At 33.4% G+C, this 22,807-nt stretch overlaps 1 protein-coding gene across 3 annotated transcripts in view; it reads right to left on the reverse strand.

Annotated features, from left to right (window-relative positions):
* Positions 1-22,807, reverse strand: part of PDS5A (PDS5 cohesin associated factor A) — a 127,897-nt gene that overhangs the window by 39,510 nt on the left and 65,580 nt on the right. For all 3 annotated transcript variants that reach the window (XR_007948286.1, XR_007948285.1, XM_051965658.1), the window contains exons 9-19: positions 18,154-18,269; positions 14,770-14,864; positions 14,193-14,338; positions 11,549-11,700; positions 10,197-10,310; positions 9,380-9,461; positions 7,800-7,848; positions 7,408-7,547; positions 5,644-5,759; positions 3,387-3,492; positions 780-940 (exon numbers count right to left, since the gene is read on the reverse strand). Coding sequence is in view for 1 of the 3 variants with exons in the window: in XM_051965658.1 (XP_051821618.1) it covers positions 780-940; positions 3,387-3,492; positions 5,644-5,759; positions 7,408-7,547; positions 7,800-7,848; positions 9,380-9,461; positions 10,197-10,310; positions 11,549-11,700; positions 14,193-14,338; positions 14,770-14,864; positions 18,154-18,269 (1,277 nt within the window). In the remaining 2 variants the exon portion in view is untranslated. The remainder of the gene's footprint in view (positions 1-779; positions 941-3,386; positions 3,493-5,643; positions 5,760-7,407; positions 7,548-7,799; positions 7,849-9,379; positions 9,462-10,196; positions 10,311-11,548; positions 11,701-14,192; positions 14,339-14,769; positions 14,865-18,153; positions 18,270-22,807) is intronic.

A 22,807-nucleotide genomic window follows, 5' to 3' on the forward strand; every position in this document is an offset into this window, starting at 1 on the left:
CAACTGCCAAGATGATATTGTTAGAATGCTAGTCCAAACAGATTAAACCCCTTATTGAAGAAGCTCAGTTGTTTGATGGTTGACTATAGAATATATAAATTTCTTTATATGTTATTTAACACCTTTCACAATCTGATTCTAGTTTATCATTCCTGCTACAAAACACTGGTTGCATTCCAGCTCCAATATTCACTAGACTTTGTTCATGGCTAAAATGTTTAAGTGACTGCCTCATTCATAATTTGTGAGCAATGCTTAAACTACCTGTTTCACAAGATTACTTTAGAGAAAGCACTTTGCAAAGCTCAAAACATTATGTAAATGTGAATTAATTACTATTTATAAAATAGAGTAGCTTATAGAAAACATAGGATGAATGATATTTGCTTTTGATGCTTTTCAATTAAAGTTCTTTATAAAATGGGTTTTATGTAACTTCAAGAAATAGTTAATTACAATTATATCTCTAATTTATTTCTGATATAAGGATGTGAATGACAATTATGAAGCATTAAATGCATGATAAGACTAGAGAAGGTATGGATAAAGAGTCTTTTTTGTACAAACCTACTGACATTTCTGCTGGCTAGTTAGCTTTTGGTACAAGTAATAACTGACAATGAAAGAGCAAAAAGAAAAAGAAATTTGCTAAATAACTAAAGCTAACCAAGTATATATATTCATGTATAGAAAAAAATTGGGAAAAGACAGTAAATACAATAATTCAGTCATAAATTAGCAATGAAACTTTAGGATACCATATGAAGAAAACTACTTACGATCTTATTTGTGGAAGATCTGTTTCTATTTTGTGTCCTGTATTCCTAAAAATCTGTATGGCAGCTTCTGCTACTTTATCATCTTCCATTCTGAGGCACTGCAGCAGCGACTCATAAGTCTCTGCTGAGTGAAACGAGGTAGGATGTGTGAAAGACAGAACCTGTATGACAGACATAATACTTTATAAGCATGGATAATAATAAAAATCCAGGGGGGGAAAAAGGATTTCCAAGTACAGGAGAGGAAAATTAAACAATTTGCTTAATTTTTAGCAGTACCTTTAACAAATATTCAAATAACTCAAGAGTGACATTTGGAAATGGGAAGGATGTTAACTGTAACATAATCTCTCAAATGTTTACTTGAATGGATAAAATGACTTCTTGATTTGTAACACAATGCTTGTTGTACACCACGGAAATACTTAATGAATGCTAAATCTTTATTACTAATACTATCACCTTCATTACCATAACCACCAAAGGAAAGCACCTATGCAGGATCTAGAACGCCAGACATGAAATGAATTTATTTAATATCTCTTGACATTAGCTGAGTGACCATAATTAAGTAATTCAACTTGCCTTCAACTTAGTTGATTTATCTGTTAAATGGGAATAAAACCAATGAACCAACCTCTTAAGATTTTTTAATTTACAAATGAGTTGGCATGAGTAAAGTATTTTACAATTATTAAAACACACTTTATGTTTAATTTATTATTTATATTCTTAATTTCTATTAAGATTTATTCTTAATTTATATTAAAATTTAAATATTTTACATTTTAGATCAAGGAGGAAAAAATGCCACTGGATGTCTAATCAGCTATTTACAAAAGAATAATATTTAAAAACCTACAGATAATTAAAAGCATAATTATAATAACTTATTATTATTGCTTTTTATTTTTCCAAATATATGCAAAAATAGTTTTCAGCACAACCTTGCAAAATGTGTTCCAAATTTTTCTCCCTCCCCCCCTTCCTTCAACAGCAAGCAATCCAATATAGGTTAAACATGTGCAATTCTTCTAAATTTCCATGTCTGTCATTTTGTACAAGAAAAATCAAACCAAAAGGGAAAAAAGAAAACATGAGAAAGAAATAAAAATAAACAATAACAACAACGGAACAGAATATTGTACACAGCAAAAACAAGATTATGTCATGATCAACTTTGACAGACATGGCTCTTTTCAACAATGAGATGATTCAGGCCAGCCAATTCCAATGGATCTGTGATGGAGAGAGCCACTTGCACTCAGAGACAGGGCTGTGGAAACTGTATATGAATCAAAGTACTGTATTTTCACTTTTTGTTGGTGGTGATAGTTTGGTTGTTTGCTTGGCTCCCCCCCCCCCCTTGTGTTTTTCTCTTTTTGATCTGATTTTTCTTGTACAGCACAACAAATTTGGAAATATGCCTAGAAGAATTGTACATTTAACTTATAATGGATTGCTCACTGGCTGGTGAGATGGTGGAAAGTGGCAGAGTGAGAAAATTTTGGAACACAAGATTTTGCCCAAATGAATGTTAAAAACTATCTTTACATGTATTTGGAAAAAATAAAATACTATTTCCCTCCCCTTCCCCCTCAAAAAGAATGCCAAATATGGAGTCAGGAGCCCTAGACGCTACCCTAAATCATTATGATTTATAACATAATCAAGTCCATTTCCTCATTTATACAATGGAAACAATAACTTAGCAAAAAGTTGTTGAGAGGAAAGCTCTTATTACAATTTGAATTACTATAGAAATATAGTTCAAAGTACCTTACAGTTTATAATCTTGTTATGCTGATATGACTCTTTCTTTCTATCCTATTTTTTGTGTATCTACAAATTCTGCTTCTTTCCTTCTTTGAAATGTTTCTCATGCTTCTCACAATCTCCTTCCTGTGATTACAACCCTCAATGAAGGCTCACGTCATTTTATGTGGAGGTTATTGTTATAGCTGCCTAACTATGCTTTCTAACTATGCTTTCTACCTACACTTTCTCTGTATCTTATGTCAACCACACGTCATTGACAAGGTACCTCCAATAAAACCCGATTGGTGATAGACTAAGAATTGTTCCAAAGAACTCCATTTTGTGCCTTCAGGCTCTATGTCTACATACCTAAGCACTGAACAGAACTTTTCCAATGCTTTTATTTTTCATTTCCTTTGGACAGAGTGGGTCTCCTCACTTCTCAGACCAAGCCATGCTCATTCCCACAGCCGATCTTTCTGGAACTTGAATCAGTTTTTCTCTTTAAAATTAGATTAATCAAACGTTCTACATCAAGATTTTTTGATCATTTTTGGCTTACCATGATGGGTCAATTCTTTTATTTTTAGTATTTATAAGTAATCAACACTGATTACTGATATTTATACCTCCTATGTATTTATTCTTTCCCCCCCCAACTATTCTTGAAGTTCCAATTAACTGCTTTGCAAGCACAAATCAGGTTTTAAATTTACTTTAAATCACTCATGGTAATAAAAACAACTTTCAATACTTGGAATAATATATAGATGGCCTGCCAACATTATTTGTTTATACCATCTCTTCAACATAAAAGGACGTATAAAGCAAAATTCTTAATAAAAATACCTTAAGTAATTCAAGTCCTGCACGAATGGCTGTATCTGGACTCACACCCTCCTCTTCATCATCAGCAGTCCCCTCTATTGACTTGTTCATCAGCTTCACTAGTGCACTATCAAAGGAGAAACTCTAAGTTATCAGTTGTAGCTACTTCAGAACACTGAAGATAAAGCCAAAGTTTTAGGCAAATTAAAAAAAATTTACAAGAGCAACTCTTAAGAGCAAAAATTGGTCTGTTTTGTTTAAATTAGCTATATGTTCCCCAAAAACCTTTTGCACAATCAATAGCTTCTTAAAAAGTACATTTCTAACTAAATTAAAAATTAAAAGAAATTATATTTTATAATAATTTGGGTATTTAGTGATTAATTTTCTTTCATTTCCTTAATGAATCTGTTTTCTTTAGTTCTATATAGTAAAATGCTCTAATTCTAGATTTCTTGACACTAATCAATGAAAGACATATAGAAATGACATTGTGAACCAATTTTTCTTTTAAATATAAGTATATGGCATAGACAAATAATTATATTCCAATTTAATTGGGGGAAAAATTGGTAATTTGTAGCTAGTTTCTTACAAAACCAATCTACTATTTTAGATCAAAATTTAGCAATAGGTTTTAATATTTTAGCTATATGCATTATGCAAGAAACCTAGTGAATGCTTTGATGACAGACTTTTTTCTGGAGATGAGTAAATGAAAACACCTTTAAATGTCAATATACTAAATGAAAGAAGCAGAATAGAGTCAGGTTTCTTGTCAGGAAGACTTGAATTCAAGTGCTGCTCTGATGCATGAAGGCAGCATTAACATGAGAGTTTTCATCAACTTCTCACTGGTCCAGATAATCCTATAAAGTAGAAGTCTTTACTGATATGTATTTGTGGCAGGAGTTACCATATGGTGATTTCCCCTTGAGGTTGATATAATCAGGACCATCAATTTTTAAAATGAAGAGTTGTAACAATCATATCAGTTATTTCTTAATACTTCTTATTTAATGAAGACATCATTTCCTCTTTGCTTACTTAACTGGTTTTATTATCCATTTAAATCAAGTAAGCTTTATTGGTATCATACTTGTTGAATTATTAGACCAAGTCTCTTTTTAAAGAATATTATAATTAGTTGCCAGCATATTAAAAAAGTGTCATTACAACATGGCCTTTGAGATAGCCTCAAATTTTATTCTCACTTGAGATCCTATTAGCTACAACTGACTACTACGCTCATAGATAGAATTCAGAATTCTAGGATTTTTTGCTTCAAGTGGCTGAATCAGAATCCTAAGATACTGTTTCTTTAGTGTCGTTGGGATCAATTCACTAGATAGTAGTTTGGAAAGGTAATCTTTATTGCTACTGAAAATCAGTAACTGCAAAGAGGAAATCAGAAATTTCTGGTAAAGTGATAATGCAAAGCAGTTGGCTAAATGAGTAAGAAAGAATGGGAAAAGTTTGTAAAAAGTTCTCATTATTTCCCTTGGAAGTCTTCAAAATATGAGGAAGTGAGGCTCCTCAATGATGAGCCCTGAGTTTGTCAAGGCTCAGAGATCATAAATGAATCCTTTTATCTTCTGAGTCTCAACAGTCTCACATGCAAAGGAGGGGTGATAACAATTATATAGCAACTTAAATTCATACAGAGGTGTTCTGTAGACTTTCAAATGCCAGGACAATACAGGCAGTAGGAGCTGATGTCCAGTGAATGATCTGTTTTTACTTATCTCAAATGCTGGTAAGTACATTAAAGATTAGAGAAAATGTTCTGAAGTTATGCCAAGAAGAAAATACAAGAAAAGAATACTTCAGAGTTATAATGAAATCAGATCAAAAGGAAAAAAACCTTTTACAATTTTTTGACAGAAGAAAAATAAAATATTATTTGTCTCCTGAACTGGGAGCCTCTGGCTTAAAATTCAATTCAAAAGGAAAATTAAATAATACAGTTCAAAATCATTGAGAAGGATTAGCTTAGCTATAGTCTAAGTTGTAAAAATTAGTCTGGTGAAAATAAATCTCAACTAAAATCAGAATTACATCTAAAGAGAGATATTTCTCAAGGGGTCCACAAATTCTGGATGGGCCCATAAAAAGAACTATTCTTTATTAAAGGTATGTTCACATTTGTGATTTTCTTTTAAGAAGGGAAACAGATCCTTTCTGTTTGTTTTTACAAAAGGGCACGTTATGTCCATAACTGATTACTAACTCAACAGAACAGAATGTTTATAGGCTAACAAATTATCTCCTAGTTTACCTGATGGCTTCTGAGTCAATATGCACAGGTGCAATTCTTTCCAAAAGAAATTTGACCATCTCAAGGAAAGGATTAGTTGGCTGCTTGGGGTTTGCAAGTTTCCTGGCTATTTCTCTCTGTTAAAAGAAAACAGTCATGTCACAAACATAGTCAAATGGGAACTTAGATCCACATTTTAAATATATCTATAACTCAAATTTAGCAATTATACTCTATAAGAGAATCTTTCACTAAATTTCTACTTTGACATGCACGTCATCATACCTAGAGACTACCCTAATGACGGTCTTAAAAAGGGTTTACCTATTATAATCACAATTAAAAGTTTAACAGTTTCCTTAAAAGAATTGATATTACATTTTAATAAATGTAGAAAAAGTTATTTACATATGGATTATCTTTTTTCTAAACTCTTAGAAGCTTAAAACAACTACACTTTTAAAGTGAAATCAAGTCACATATGGCTGATTGATGAAGATACTAATGTTTTAAAAAGTATTTTAAAAGTGTTTTGTTTGTACCTATGGAATCAATAGACTTCTTGAATTATTTTCAAAGAATATATACATATTTATACATAAGACATATTTCAAAAAGTTATAATGAAAATACAAACTTCCTTTTACTATCAAAACTAGTTAGAACAAATTAATTATGCAATTTGAAATTAAAATGTCTAGTATTTTTTGGAAAACAAGCAGGTTAAAAATAAAGAAGGCTTTGATTTTACTTATCCCTAAAAGGGCTTTCCTCACAACAACCTTGACTATCATCTTCTGAAAGAAAGCTCTACTGTTCCTCATTTGTACTTTGTAAGACATTACAATTTACCCTTCAATCCAACTGCTCTTGCCAAAGTCATCAGGGATTGCTAATGGCCTTTTAATAATCCTCTTTCTCACTGACTTCTATAGAATTTTCTAATGATCTATACCACATATCTGAACTGTGAATGTTCCTCAAAATCTAGCCTAGGATTTTTGTTATCCTTTTTATAGGACCACTCACTCAGTGATCTTATTCGTTCCCATATTTTGTAATCCTATCAACAGAATGATTTCCAAAACTACATATTTACTCCTAAATTTTTCCTAAGTTCTATCCTCACATCTTCAATTATCTATCAAACTACATGTCATATAGGTAACTCAAATTAAGTGTGGTTCCTTTCCTCTTGCTCCTAACTTCCCCACTTTCCAAATCACCCATTTACAACTCATCCCTACCTCTCATGCCACATAAACATTCATTTACATGTACAGCCTCTAACACATGAAGGGTTTCTGCTCTAGTCAAGGCCTCTATCCCTTGTTGCCTAGACTACTGAATAGTCTCTTCAGTGATTTGTCAGCTACAAGTCTCTCACTTCTCCAATACATGTTATACACAGCTACCAAGAAATGTTTATAAAGTACAGCTCTAACTGTACTATTCTAGTACTCAATCTGCATTGTCACACGAAATTTCCTCCCCTAGAAGAACGAAATGAAACCAATGAAACTACAGAATATTCCCTATCCATGTTCTTTTATGTAATAGCAAAACAGCTCATTCCTTGGTCAAATCCATCCCAGATCAAAGCCCAGAATCCATTTCAGCACCAGTGATGACAAAGGTCCTATCTTATGAAAGGTAACAACTCAAGTAACTTGAGTTATCATGTGATCATTGCAAAAAAAAAAAAAATTGCACAAGTGTTCCTAAGAAACAACTTTTTAGAAATTACTCTAGGTAAAGTTAAAGGTAAAAACAAAATTGACTAACCACACAGACATCTGCCTGTTTGCACGAACACGTAGGGCTGATAAGTAACTCTAATTGAGACCGAAGTTTTTCATCATCGCCAAGGACCTGATTGAACTTTTTCACAAAATCTTGTGCTTTTCCAGGGTCAGGCAAGTTCTCTACAAAATCAAATAAAATTCAAATACTGAGTTAGTCACTAATTTAGATTTGTAAATAAGAATCAATTTTAGAAATATTCCCATATCCTTGAAATTGTATTGATAATAAAATCACTGAAAAAAGCAAAATGACAATCACCTCCAAAGAATAGTTTAGTGTTTATATACCTAATTACTTATATTTTATTTTCCATTAATATCATTATATTATTAAGATTGACAGTGATCTAACAAGTAAATAAAAATACTTACTTGCTATGGTCATCAGCTTTCCAAACATGGCAGAACTATTAGCTTCTGACTGAAATGAAACAAATAATCAGCTATATTTCTCCAAAAATTTTTATGAGAAAAAAACAAACTAACAGTACTTAATGTTAATTCCTAAGAAAACAAAAATGAATTTTACTCCAACTATCTCTGGGATAAAACATTAACACCAGTGCGTAGATTCTAATCATCTACTTTTAGCAAAGCTGATCTGCTCAACTATGTGCTACAGAAAACCAGTTAACTCACTGGAAAAAAAAAATTCTCTTTTCTTTCAACAGTCTTATTAACATTCTACTTCTTACCATTTCTATCCTCCCCCAACATGCTACATATTCTGTCAATGTAAAAAAGAAAAAAATTGCTTTTAAATATTACCTCTTTACAAATGAAATCAATTGCTTTAAGAGGATTTTCTGAATATATAAAAAGACCAGCTGCTCTGCAGTCATGGTACTTTAACCTATCTAATCCAGTGCAACAAAGTCTTCATAACATTGCTACAAGAGTTGAGGCTAGGATCATGTTCTTAAGAGGTAGAAAGGACTGAAAGCAGCCTACAAAAGCATGAACTAGGGGCCCAAGAGACATTAAATATCTGAATCACATTATATATGATTCCTCCTCCTACACTCTTCAACGGGGTTGAATTGGACCTGTGTCTGTCCTATACAACTCAACTTCCTCTCTGTATATCTTCCTTTTCCCATTTTTACTCCATAGAATCCCTCTTTTCTACAAGCTACAGCTCACATACCACCACCTCATACAAAAATCCCTTCCTGAACTATCAAGGGCACATACTTATGCATTTAAAACATATATATTCTCCCTCCCTCCCGCCCAGATTTATTTTTTCTCTACTTCTCTATTTGGCTCTGTAATTAGAAAGTAATCTCCTAGAGGACAGGGAATTCTCTTCATTTTCTATAACTGCAATTGCCTAGCAACTGGCATATAATAGGCCCTTAATATTTACTGACTGATTCCAAAGGCAAATTCTATTATTTTCTACACTATTCATTTAAAGTTATATTTTATGAGCACCAGTCCTGAAGTCAGGAGAACCTGAATTCAAATCTGGCCTCAGACACTTAACATTTCCTAGCTGTGTGTGTGCCTGAGGAAAAAAAGCAAGCGTATTTTATTATTTGAAAACCAGAACTTCAAGAATGGTATGTGCATTTAGCTCTGCTAATTTAAGTATCTGATTAGGCACAACATAGCATTTCTCTAAGAGTTTCTACTGATTTTAAAAATAGCTATCATAGAAACCCTAATAATTAAAATATGAGAAAGTATGGTATTATGCAAGCGATGCTAGTTTGTACTGAGAAGATATGGGTTGAAACCCTGGTTTTGCAGCCAGTAAATGGTTACCTCTCTGTGATTCCCCTCCCAGCTTTCATTCTAGGGCACCAAGAGCTACACTTCAAGAAAACAAAGATCTGAGAGGCTTCTACTTCTTTCTATGAATACATCAATATACAAAAATTGAAAGACAGTTTGCCAGTAGCCATATGCCAGCTAGGCCCCTCCCCCCTTTCACCAAGTGAACTCACAGCAGGCTGTTTGTGCAAATCCAGTAACTCCCGCACATGACTCCTGAGTAGATTCTGGCACTTCCACATTTCATTGAGTGCCCTGTAAACAGTTTTAATTTGAGAAAAATGTGTAGCACAAAATGTTACAAACGGTTTCATCCATCTCTGAAAGCTTTATCTATCTCATGAATCTATTTTTTTTTAATACTCCTAAAACTTCAAGCAATATCAAAACAGGTTTATGTTCCTGCAGTAAAAAGGTCAATCAAAATTAGAATATAGCAAATCATTCTCTTAAGAAATAAGAGTATTATAAATAGGATAACATCTGAACAAAGCTATGCACCAGGGAAAATTTCTCTTTAGCTTCCTTGTTCTGAGCTATTTTCTTTCCTTGACTGAAACATTCAGATGTTAGTACTCCTGTATCACAAATATTACTTCCCACTGAAAATCTGATTTTACATAATTCACCCACGAATAAAAGACAAAAGAAGTGTTAAATTCTCCTGTGAGTATGTATATTTAGTGGCGATTAAAGTCTTACAATAAAGAGAAAAATCTCTAAGAGTAAAATTTTAGGAATGAACCAGTGAAAACCATAGAACATGTTTATTTGGAGCATGGTACCTTCCCCTAAATTACATTGTACAAGCCCGCTTTGTTTACACTTACAGGCTTACTGATTATAAACTGACATGTAAAACTTTGTAAAAACAGCAAATATTTTATGTTTCACTAAATGAGCTATAAAAAGTAAATGTTCTTTCAAAAGAAAGAGATGAAATGATTTAATAAAATGTTTTGAAGATACCCTATTTTATTATTAGCTTACTTTACAGCATTTGGATCCAAGCTGGCATACAAATAATATAAACATTTCATTCTTTCTTCTGTTTCAAGATTGTGAGGGACAAGGTACTGAGCAAAGATTTTCTCTACCAACAATCTGTGAAAGAAAGAAATGACATTAAATTACATCTCTCAACTTTCATAAAGAGTCACTTGATTTTTAAGGGACTTTTCCACACAGAGTTCAGATGTCTGTTGGCGACTTCTGTATCTATGGAAATGACTAATTTCTTCATCAACATAATAGATTCATAGTCATATTAGCAGCTTGAAAAACCAGATGGTATTTGCAATTTTGATTATGCCTCAGAGATCAGTCATACAACATTCTTTGAACTATACATGAGCTTTTGTACTCACTTTACTACTCAGATTAGCAAGGCTAAATCAATTTGCTTTAATTTCAGTTCTTTTCCAAGATGATTCTACAGTTTCAATGAGAATATTTGACTTTGCACCGTCCCATGAATTTATATTTGATCTGGTGGAAATTACATCTCTGTAATTCTCTAATATACAATGAGCTTGTCTTTAATATTACACCAATATCATTTTAATCATTTTAGCTTATTCTACAGCCTAATTAATGAAACTAGAAAACACAACTATCTCAATGTAGACCAAATATTCTATCCCTAATCTGATTTGTATAACAGAAAAAAAAGAAATTTCTGAGTTAACCTAACCAGCTAATTATTAAAATGATAGATAGCTTTGTCAGAGATGGTTAGTACATGCCTACGTTCCCTGCTATTAGGGAGACTGAATTTGATGGATCACATGAGTTACAGTGGGATTAAAGTGGATCAAATATCTGTTAACTCTGGAACCTATAAAGATCAGCTCTCAGGAATAGAATTCCACCAGGCTGATTAGGCTTTGAAATGTATAGTGGCCCAGGTTAGAAAACAGGATGGGTCAAAGCTTCTATGGGCAAGTGAGGGAGAGGAAGAGAGAAAAATGGAGGAAGGAGCAGTCATCGAGGAAAGGAAGGATAGGGGAAGGCAAAGAAAAGGGACAAAAGGGACGAAAGAGAGAGACAGACAAATAAGTCTTCCACAGCAGAAGAAAGAATGACATTTGGAAAATGAAGACTGCAGTGATTATCTGTTTTAAAGCCATACTTATTTGTGGGGAAAGTATTGTAATATTCTTTTACCTAAACTCAAAGTATTTGCTTGAAGAAACACTTTTAAAAATTATCACGACTAAACAAATTTTAAATTTGAAAATTACCCATTACTATGTTTTAAATAAATCAACTGATGCTGGCTTAGCATTTTAATGATGAAAATACTTTTATATACCAATATTATGGGAGAACAGTAAACTCACTTGTCATCAATGCTATTTTGATAATATATGTGCAAAAGTTTATCCTTTATCCAGCTCACTTTCTCAGCAGCTTCCCTTCCAGCTTCTGCATGAAGACAATATTTCTTATAAAGTTGGGCAAGGCCCATCATAGCTTCTTTTCGAACTCTCCACTGAAAAAAATATTTTCCTAGGTAAGTTTTAATTTAATATTCCAAAACATACTGGCAAGGGGGCAACTACTCAATTTAAGGTGGCAATAGCAATAGATACTATGTAAAGATACCATTCCCAGGAACTCAAAACTTCCAGCAACCCAAAGAAGCATATATTTTCCCACTGACTTTTTGAGAAAGGCATACAACACCATGGAAACTCATAACATGTGTTAGGGTTACTGTAAACAGTATCACACTAAAAGCTACCTATACTATATGAAACTCACTGATCACTGATATATATATCTTCTACAAAGTGGGCCTTCCACCTGATGATTAGTATCTAAATCAATGGCATAACTACTGGCTTTATAATTGACTCTTCTTTAGTAATTTTGGGGAAAAAAACCCAACAAACAACTTAAGAGTCTTTGTAGTCAGATCATGCTAATGGGATAAATATCATTATATTACTTTTTTATCTACCTTAGTAATATCAAATTACAGAGAATTTGCCAGTCTTTCAATTCCATAGAAAAAAAAGAAACAGCATTCCCTTTCAATTTTGCTGTGTCACTTTAAAGAGACTCTTCTCTAATTGATCATATTATGCTAAGTTAAACATGTCATACCTTTCTATAACTATGAAGTTGTTGAGGAAGGAGTGAGCAACTCATTTGCAGCTGCATTTCCAATTGCATATAGGAAGAACTCAATAAAAAATTTGTTCAGGTAATACAACATTGTGACAGATGAAGTGGTTTATAATCAAATGTGTTTAATTTACTCTATAAAAGAAAGTGCCACTATTTTGAAGTGTTTTAACCCTTTCCTACATTCTTTTGAAAAACAAAAATTTTTAAAATTTTTAAATGGCAAGTTACTTAAGTCCTAAAACGATCAAAATTAACTACTACATATAAGCATAAAAGTTAGAAGTAATTAATGTTTTAGTACTTATATAAAGTCTTTCTGATCCCATTAGTTATTAATGACTCCCCCTTTTCCAAACAAAAAATTCAAAGTACCTAGTTTGTTTTGCCTATTTATCTATATGTATATGTGTATTCAACTAGGGGAAAATCTCCTTAGGGGCAGGAACAATTTACTTTTGTCCTTCAATCCCTAGCACTTACCATATTTCCTAGCATGTAGTTAAGTGTTTAATTAAAAACTTGCTGATCATGTAGTTCAGCTTCCATAACAGATGACAATTACAGTGTTTTAATTTTTACAAATCATTTTACCACATCTCATTTGATTCTGATAAGAACTTTTTGAGATGGGTAGTATTTTTACTTCTGTTTTATAAATGAAGAAGCTCAAGCCAGGGCTCTCCTGAGGTCAGTTTTCTACCACCCCTTATGCTACTTCTCTAGAGGAAGGAACTGAAATCAGTAACAAGTATAGATCAAACAAAGATCCACTCATAAATAAGTACCAACTACCCACTAGATGGAGTGTCACCTTATTTATAATCAAGGAAGAATAATAGGACATGCAACTGAGAAAGTTCTTCTGTGATAGTTCAATCATTTCAGTTACATCTGGCTCTCTGTGATCCCCTTTTGGGGTTTTCTTGGCAAAGATATGGGAGTGATTGATAAGCCATTTCATTCTCCAGCTATTTTACAGATGAGGAACAGAATCAAGGAAGGGTGATTCTTCTAATAAGTATCTATCTATCTAATAATTCAATAAGTTAAACAGTATCAATTTTACATAGCAGCTTACCACATATGCATTTTAAAGTTATCGTAATCCAAAGACTTGTTATAGTCTTGAGATTAAAAAATAGACTTTTGTACTTTTAAAGTGTCTTCATCATTTTGGTCCTTGAAGACCCATCTAAGCCACACCAAAGTCACCAACTGCAATTTATTAGTTTAAAACTAATAAACTAATTATTTATGCTCTCTTGATTTACTTAGCTAACCCCATTATTTCTAGGTGTTGTCACCAATGTTTCCTGTATAATATAACCATACCTCCAACTCAGTGTGCCACTTATAGTGCAATTACTTTCCTGTCACAACAGAAAGTATCTAAGCCTATTGTTTCTCAACTTAACTTAGCAATGTACAAATTCAAGCTTTTTCATGAGATTTAAGAATGTACAATGTTCCTTCCTTCACTGAAATAAGAACTTAGCAACTAAATAGGACACTGCACATTGAAAATTTTCTTCATAAAAGAAATCCAGAGTCTTCATCATTATTCTGCAATTTCATCAAATGGTAGATGGGTAAAGAAAAAAGTATAATTCACTGATTAAGTAGAGAGAGGAAACCAACTAAAATCTTCATAAAACCTCTATCCAACATGTAAAAGCAATCAAAAGTAGCTTCAGAGGAAATATATTCTTACAGACATCTTAAAATTCAAATTTATTAATTATAAAATATAATAAATCTTAAGAATCATGAAAAATACCTTTTGTGTTCCATATTGTTTAAGATTCATACATATAACAAAACACAAAGATTAAAATTTCTTAAAAACTATACCCGTTTGTCCAATGTTCTCTCTCTCACAAAGCCAAGTAATTGATCATTGACTAAAGAAAGGTCTCTTTTGCCAGCTGTTATTATGGTAACAATGACGTCATGACGAATAGCTTCTTCTGGATCATGAGACCTAACCTTCAAGTATTCTGTTACAAGAGAAGGAAAAATTGTTAATCAAGAAAGTAGACACTTTCTTTAATGATAAATGTCACAACACAGAATTTCATAATTAACACAGAATTTCTCTAATCTGAAAATGAAGCTATCAATTAAAAGTTTAATCTCTTAAAATAATACATATCCTTATTAAAGATTAGTTAACATTAAAATATCTCAATGTATTGATTTTAAAATTATACAATTCTGTTCAAAGGTACTAAAAATTATTAGAATTATATTTAAATCATTTAAACAAAAATATCCATTAGAATTTTATTTGTATAAAGTTAGAAATATGTAGCATTTAATAGCTATCTGAAAGCTAATTAAGATCCATCCAGAAATTAATGAATTAAAAGCCTTACATAAATTTACTTGAATTACCCCAGTGTTCTTTATTTTAAATCCTCTATCTTACCTGTAAGGTCCTTTGCTAAGTCTGGGTGATTCATTAAACAATGACTGGCAAATTTCACACTTTCTAACCTCACTGGAACATGAATGTCATTAAATCTACAAGAAGGAAATTGTTAAAGATTAATTCTGAGTAGATATTTTCCCCCATAAAAGATAAAATATGCAAATGTTTCAGAAACTACTAAATGTCTAGAAAGCTTGTTGATCATAAGTTTTATTATGATATAAAGTTCAAAACAAACATTTAATTGTTTAAATAAAAAGCATATATACAAACAAGCTATTTAGCAATAAATCATTTTTTAAAAGTTAAAAAAAATCAATGCATTATGTTTTTATACTACATCAGTCTTCTGATATACCTCTTGACTGATCCTACACTTTTAAATAGGAAACAGTCTAGTAGAAATTAACACAGTGATTACATTTGTAACATGTGATATCAGTAGATGCTCAGTTCTCCACTGCAAGGAAGTATATTTTATTATCTGCTCATTAAGTAAGTCAAAGTTAAGCTACCTTTCAATGTTTTATTTTCTTTCCCCATTTACATTATTAATTTTTGGGTAATTAACCAGCTGGTTCTGCTTACTTTACTCCTTAGAAGTCTTTTAAAAGATATGACAGCGGCAGCTAGATGGCGCTGCAGTGGATAAGAGCACCAGTCTTGGAGTCAGGAGGACCTGAGTTCAAATCCGACCTCAGACACTTAACACTTACTAGCTGTATGACTCTGGCCAAGTCACTTAACCCCAACTGCCTTGCTAAAACAACAACAACAACAAAATAATTAAATTAAAATTTAAAAAAGTAAAAGATATGACTTAGTAACTTTAAAAAATAACAAATACTAAATTGCCAAAGTTTTGAAATTTCTTGAAGAAATAACCCTGGATAAAATTTAAAATGACATAAGTTTTCTTCCATATCATGTTTCATGAAAGCCTTTTAAAAAAACTAACAGTTGATAAATGCAGAAATAAACCACTAGTCCAGAGGATTAATAAAGAATTATGCCACCCAACTCCTACCAAAAAGGTGAGATTTAAAAATTACAATGAAACATGCACTGTTGGGCATGGCTAATGAAGGCATTTGCATTGCTAAACTACATGTATTTGTTATGAGGACTTTTTTACAAAAGGGGAGCAATGGGAAAAACAATGTTTGTAAAATTTAAACAAAGAATACATCAAGATAAATAAACCCCATACATAGTGTGATACAGAGATAGCTAGAGGTACATATAGAGAAACAGGTTTTGCTCTTTTAGAATATTAATTCTAAATACCAAGACCTATTCGTATTTAACTTCTTTAAATGGCTATGTTCACTAGTTGCACTTAGTACATATAAAAAAAGTAAATACAAAATTTTATGCTGACCTTACCCTTGAACTATACATTGCAAAAACTTCTCTTTGAACTTCCTGCCTTAAAGATTCTCCCCACTTTAGCTAAGTCTCCAATTGCTAGTAAAGTGATCTTCCTCAAGTGCTGGACTAGACCATACCACTCTCAGATTAAATAGCTGCCTACTACGTCTAAGATTCAATATAAAATCCTCTATTGGGGTTTTAAAAACCTCAATAACTGAGACAGCTCTTACTTTTCCAATCTTGTGACACTTAAATCCTTCCCAGCTATTTCATCTGGGACATGCTCCTGCTTGCCAGTCCTTACCTAAACCACTCTATCTTTCAAGTCCTTATATTTTCATCGACTGTCCATCAGTTTTAGAATGCTTTTGCTCCTTCTCCTTAAAATCTCAGTAAAAATCCCACATCCCTCAAAAAATTCACTGTTCTTGGCCTCCCTTCTTATTGATGCCATATGAGATACGTGTTCACACATCATTGTTTACATATTGTCTTTTCTATTAGAATGTGAACTCCTTGAGATCAAGGCATGGGCTCTGCCCTCATTTGTATTCTCAGTGTTTAGCACAGTAAGCCCTTAATAAACATTTGTGGAAGGATTGATTGGCTAAATGTAATTCTACTCCTCCTAATTTTAAATCATTACCAAACAATTTCTATTCCTTTATGTCATGTAAGTTTTTTTTTTAATGACAAATTAAAACATGAATATTATAATGCTTGTAATCATAGACATCCTTCATGTGTAAATACATTTTATTTGTGAAAGAAATATGCTAGAAATTTACCTGGGCACAGATACATAATTAGTATTTCTGGCACCAAGGAAATTGTCGCTATTTTAATTTATTAAGAGACCTAATGAGTTGGCAAATACTAATTTAATTAAAACAATAAGGGATTTAGGAATCCAACATAATCATTCACGTGATTAGGCAATGTCACATAAAATGTAGTACAACTGATCTAAATACACTGAAATTAAAACAATGCAGTTCAAAAGAAATGACTATTAGACCTTTCTTTTGCTCAACTGAAGACAGATATTGGCAGGTAAAGAAGACTATGAGATAGACATATATACTTATTCAGGATTTACACAAGACCTGATTGATGACTTTGGGTCATCTTTCTTTGGATATTTGGATAGAAGTAACTGAGGCGAGATTATTCTTGAATATAATGTTACCAGTCTAACTTAACCTTAACATGACACAAAGTATAGTGAAAAAATAACTATTCAAGATTAAAATACAAATGACAAAAAGTGTTTATTTTTCCATGAAGTTTTGAGGCCAAGGAAGCACTTGTTGAAGATATGACATCATTCAATTTTCTAGCTTCATGAAAATACAAAGTGAAAAAGAACCCTACTAAGATGATACTAAGTATGACTTAAAAAAATCAATAATCACAGGACATGAAAGTCTGATTATGTTGGAAAAAGTCTAGTCACAGGATCACAAATGACAGGCTCACAGATTTGGAGCCAGAAAGATAATGAAAGGCCTCTTAGTCCCAGCCTTCATTTTTACAAAGTAGGAAATGGAAGCCCATGACAATATGGGAAAGGAGGCATTCTTTTTTGTTTTTGGCAAGGCAATCCAGGTTAAGTGACTTGCCCAGGGTCACACAGCAAGTACATATCAAGTGTTCAAGGCTGGATCCTAATTCAGGTTCCTCCTGATTCCAGGGCTAGTGCACTTTCCAGCTGATCCACTCACTGCTCTATGGGGCACATTCAGTCATACTATTAGATCTAAAAATGTTTCCAGATGCAACCAGTGATACATGAAGAAGTTGCTATACTGGTGTATCCTAGATAAATTATTTTAAACAATAACCATTATAGATTGAATTTCAAAGGAACTGGTTTAAAATTCAAAGGACTGTGAACATCCTCAAATATTGATGACTATTGACACTTTATAAAGCTAACGCTATCTGAGGGTTAATTAGGCATCCTTCAAAATAAGAAATTCAGAATTCAGGAAAATCTTCTCTTACCTTCCAAGAAAGCACTGCCAAAGGGGTCGATTCTGTGTTGCCAAATCAGAATCTTTAGAACCAAACAATTTAGCTAGCAATCGAACCACAGCTAAACGCTCTTCTCCATCATTGCTCTAAATAGGGAAAAAGAATTAATTATGTAACTCACCAAATGATAAGAAATCACAAGGTGAAAACTGCTCACATGTATGGAAACCACAAAATTTATTTTAATGCTTTTTGTTTTCTTCTACTATTGGCATAGGGAAGAGAACATTAGACTACAAATCAATAGATCACCTAAACCTGGTTGCTTGAATACTTGTTCCTGCTCTTCACAAGGCTAAAATTAAAGGCTCCCTTTTTGGCTCTAGGATCCTCAAATTTTTGACTACATTTGTGTCTCTAGAAGGACTAATTTTTCCTCTTTGGGGATTATTCAGTCCTTTGTCATCATCTTCCTATTGCCTTTTGAAGTCTGGGAAGGAAGGGAGAAAAATGTTTCCCTGAATATTTAAAGTCCCAATGAAACAGTAGAAAAGAACACCAGTCGTCATCTGGATTCAACTCCTCACCTCCCCCCAAAGGCTAGGCCAAGTTGCTTAGTCTTTCAATGCAATACAGAGGATACAGACCTGAATTTGCAGAGTTTCCTCCCTACAGAGTTCCCTATATCAATGAGACCACAGACCCGGCCTCCTCTCTATCACTACTTTCATCAGAAAACAAGGCAACAAAAGAATCCCAACATTGGTCAATTTTATTGCTTAAGAGCAACCTTTGTGAAGACATAACAGAGAAAACTGAAAGTGACTTTTATTTGATACTTCACTGCATTTATGATCATATTTCCTCCTGCCAATAATGTCTATATAATCAACCAGGTCTCTAAATGCTGTTTCTTGTCTATGTCCTACTATAAGATGTCTTTGGGTGTTGTTTCTTGCTCTTGTGTAGATATCGATGAAGCATATAGGCTATCAATAAGTCATCTATTGCTTTATAACCAGCTTTTATAATCCTGTCACTTTGATAATATTCTGAGAAATTCTGTTGGCAAAATGTTGTAGCTGAATCATGCCTACATTATGTCCTTGCAACTTTAATACTTTATGAGACTCTAATTATGTTAATGGCAAATATCACTCAAGACTTCATGTTCTTTGTCAGAGAATCCAACACACATTAAATTATAATCTGTATACATGTTATTTATAAATTGTCTTCTGAGTCCATTATGATAAAGGATAAATGAGCCAGGAAAATTAATTTTGGCAACAGAGAGTGTAGTAAAGGATCTCCCATTCATAATGCAAAATGCAGAATGTTTAATGTAGTTAAAGGGTAAAAACCAACTATTATCTTTTTGTATTACTCCATGTAGGAGAAGGGGAAACAGTAGGGAACAAACTGGCAGACACCTAGTCTTAAAGAGAAGTGCCTGCAGATGCTCAGGGTTAAGATACTAATACAGGGTGGAGAGTATCAGCATCAGATTAACAACCAGGTTTTCCTCACCTGGAATGGCACTCTGCCTTCCCAGACAATCTATAAAATAAGATAATTGCGCTCCGAGTTTTCTGTGGCAGCAAAGGTCCTAAGTCCAAGGGAATAAGACTAAGAGAAGAGGGAGAGAGATGGTGGTGTCTTCAACAGAGTCTAGGGCAGAAAAGGACATGCATGGCGAGATGTCCACAAGGTCATCGGAGATATGATACTGAAGCACAGAGAAGCCGCGGACCAGAGATCACCAAATGAAAGGGTGGAGATAAAGATGAAGGTCCAGGACAGACATGTGAGGAGTAATCAGGATTAGAGGGTGAAGCATGATGATCACCCCCAAAGGAGACTGAAAATGTAACAGTGAGAGACGAAAGGTACTCGAGGGTGATCAACACCCTCATAGGACGCAAATATGAAGAAGAAGCCATCTAAGTTAGTAACGACAACACATGATTACTAAGTTTTGATAAGAACAGTTTCAGTGAAATGAAAGGATGACAGAAAGAAACTAAAGCAAGAACAAAACCCAAGTAGTTTCATGTTGCAGCACATTTAACAAGGAATAAAGCCCATTTTGGAGGTAATGATAAAAGGCAGCATTTATATAAAATTTACATACAAGACTCTGTCCTCAGGATTTTATCATAATCACAATTATGGGAGATAGGGGCTGTTATCCCCATTACAGATAAGGAAATGAAGGTAAAGAGAAGAAATGACTTGACCAGGGATACAAAGCTAGTCAAGCTCTGAGGTTAAATCTGAACTCAGCTCTTCCTACTTCTGGCCCAAGTGTTTTCTGCACCATGGCAGTGGAGAGATAGGCAGGGCAAGAGAGGAGACTGAGGGACAAATGCCTATATAGTCAGAGACTTCAATCCGAGGTCCTATGTCTCTGCCTTTGTAAATTATAAGTATTTAACTAGATATACCCTGTAAGATCCCTTCCAACCCTAAATCTATGAACCAATAAAGAAAGATGAGTAGGCAAATAACTTTAATCATTTACAAATATTATAAACAACAACCATCGAGACAAATTTCTAATCAAAACAAAAGGACTACTAGCATTTCTTCTCTGATCTTGGATTTTGGCACTTCTTTCAGGAAGTGACTGGTGGATACTTTCTGGTTCCACTCTGCTAAGAGATTTGGACATTTTCTTTTAAAATTTCTTTATGTCTAGCCTCTTTATCATTAATATTTTTTTTTGGCCATGATGTTTACAGAGTCCATGGATTCTTACATTTTTAACTTCGATTTAATATCTCGTCTTATGGATTTATTGGCTCCTAATTAATTGGCCTGTAATGGTTTCCATAAATTATTGCTTGAACTTTATGCTTTATATCTTATGCCAAGTTATTAACTTCCTATATCAATTCTTCACAGCATAGCTCTTATTTCTTTCCAATTTTTTCCTCAGGTGCTTTGTTTATATTTCATTTATAAAATCTTTTAAAATTTTTTCATTAAAATCCTCTTGCGTCATCTATTCCAGAAATTCTAGCTGAGTGTGCTCAAGCTACATTTTTCTCCAACTTTTTGCTTGTAAATATATTGGAATCATTCTCTTACTTGGGCACTTAATGTTTTGAGCATCATTACAACCACAGAAGCTCTTTATGATGTGGTTCTTTTTTTGGGTGCTTATTCTTTCAAGTGACTGCCTAATTTTAATCTTAATGTTAGAGATGGCTTCTGGAGCACTGTTGCTTCTTTCTCAGGATACTTATTATTTAATTATTACCAGTTATGTCCAATTCTTCATTTTGGAATTGTCTTGGCAAAATTATTAGAGTATTTTGCCATTTCCTTTTCCAGCTCATTATACAGATGAGAAAACTGAGGCAAACAGGGTGAAGTGACTTGTCCAGGGTCACAGAGCTAATAAGTATTATCAGGTCCTAATTCCAGGCCTGGCACTTGATCCAGTGTACCACCATGTTGTCCTACTTCTTGGGATACTTTACCTTTTGTTATTCCAGGCTCACAGAGACAGCTCAGATTAGGGACCTACAAATTTTAATGCTATCAAAGTGGTGTAACCAATGATCTCTGCTCTGAGCTTCAAGTGATTTATCTACCTGGGTTTCAGTCTCAGCAATGTGAGACCCAGCTAGACCAGTGTGAGCCTAGTGGAAAGTTCTGCTGAGTCGAGTTATAGAACTGTAGGCTCTCCTTCCATCTGGGATTCCTGTCCTAAATTATTCTCCTACAGGCTAGTAACGTTAGGTGCTGGAACTGGGATCTGTTTCTGCTGCTGGGGATCTATGTCACACTTTTCTAGCTTGCTTCTAAGCCTCTTCTTTTCAGCTCAGAGGCCTCAGATCTAGGTGCATCATCTGAAGACAGCAATCTCCTTTTCCAGTCCAGCTTCTATCTTGTTCCATTTGTATGTATTTCTATTTTTACACCAAAATCCAATGGTTTTGAAAACTGGGAAGGTGATTCTCCCATCATTCCTATCCTTTTTTCATTTTTCCTTAACATTAATTCTAGCTTTTGATTTTCCAAAGAATTTTGTTATGTTATCAACTCTGTAAAGTATCCTTTTGGTAGTTAGATGGCTATAAAATCAAACCAATAGATTAAACTTTAGTAGAACCATCATTTTTCCTAGGACATTCTAAGTAAATAAATAAACCACCATGTTATCCATATAAAAGGAAAGGGAAAGAAAGGAAGAAAAGTTTGTATTAAATGCTTAATATGTGTGCCAGGCACTTTTACACAAGTTCAGACAGCTAATTTGAACTGAGGTTTTACTGACTAGAGGCCCAGCCCTTTATCCATGGAACCACCCAGATGCTTCTGGGTCATACTCTTTGTCTTTTTTTTTTTTTGGTCTTATTTCCATTACTAACTTTGAAATAGTAGGGTGGGAAATGGGTAGCCCTGTACTTTGAGGGGAGAGTATGCACCTGTGCTTTACAACAAAGCTTGTTTTTAATTTGGAATATAGGTTTTTAAAAGTCCTTTTCTTCGGCAATACTTTGTCAAAGACTTTTTCTCCAACTATGAAGCTATTTGGATTGGATGGTTTTTTGTTTTTGTTTTTTAAATAAGACAATAATGTTTTCTAATTATTTTTTGTAATGTTGAACCATCTTTACCTTTTAGAGTAAAACTGCTTAAACTGTGGATTGTGACTTCATGGGGAGTCTTA

Source organism: Antechinus flavipes, chromosome 6 (assembly GCF_016432865.1).
Source record: "Antechinus flavipes isolate AdamAnt ecotype Samford, QLD, Australia chromosome 6, AdamAnt_v2, whole genome shotgun sequence".
NCBI classification, from domain to species: domain Eukaryota; kingdom Metazoa; phylum Chordata; class Mammalia; order Dasyuromorphia; family Dasyuridae; genus Antechinus; species Antechinus flavipes.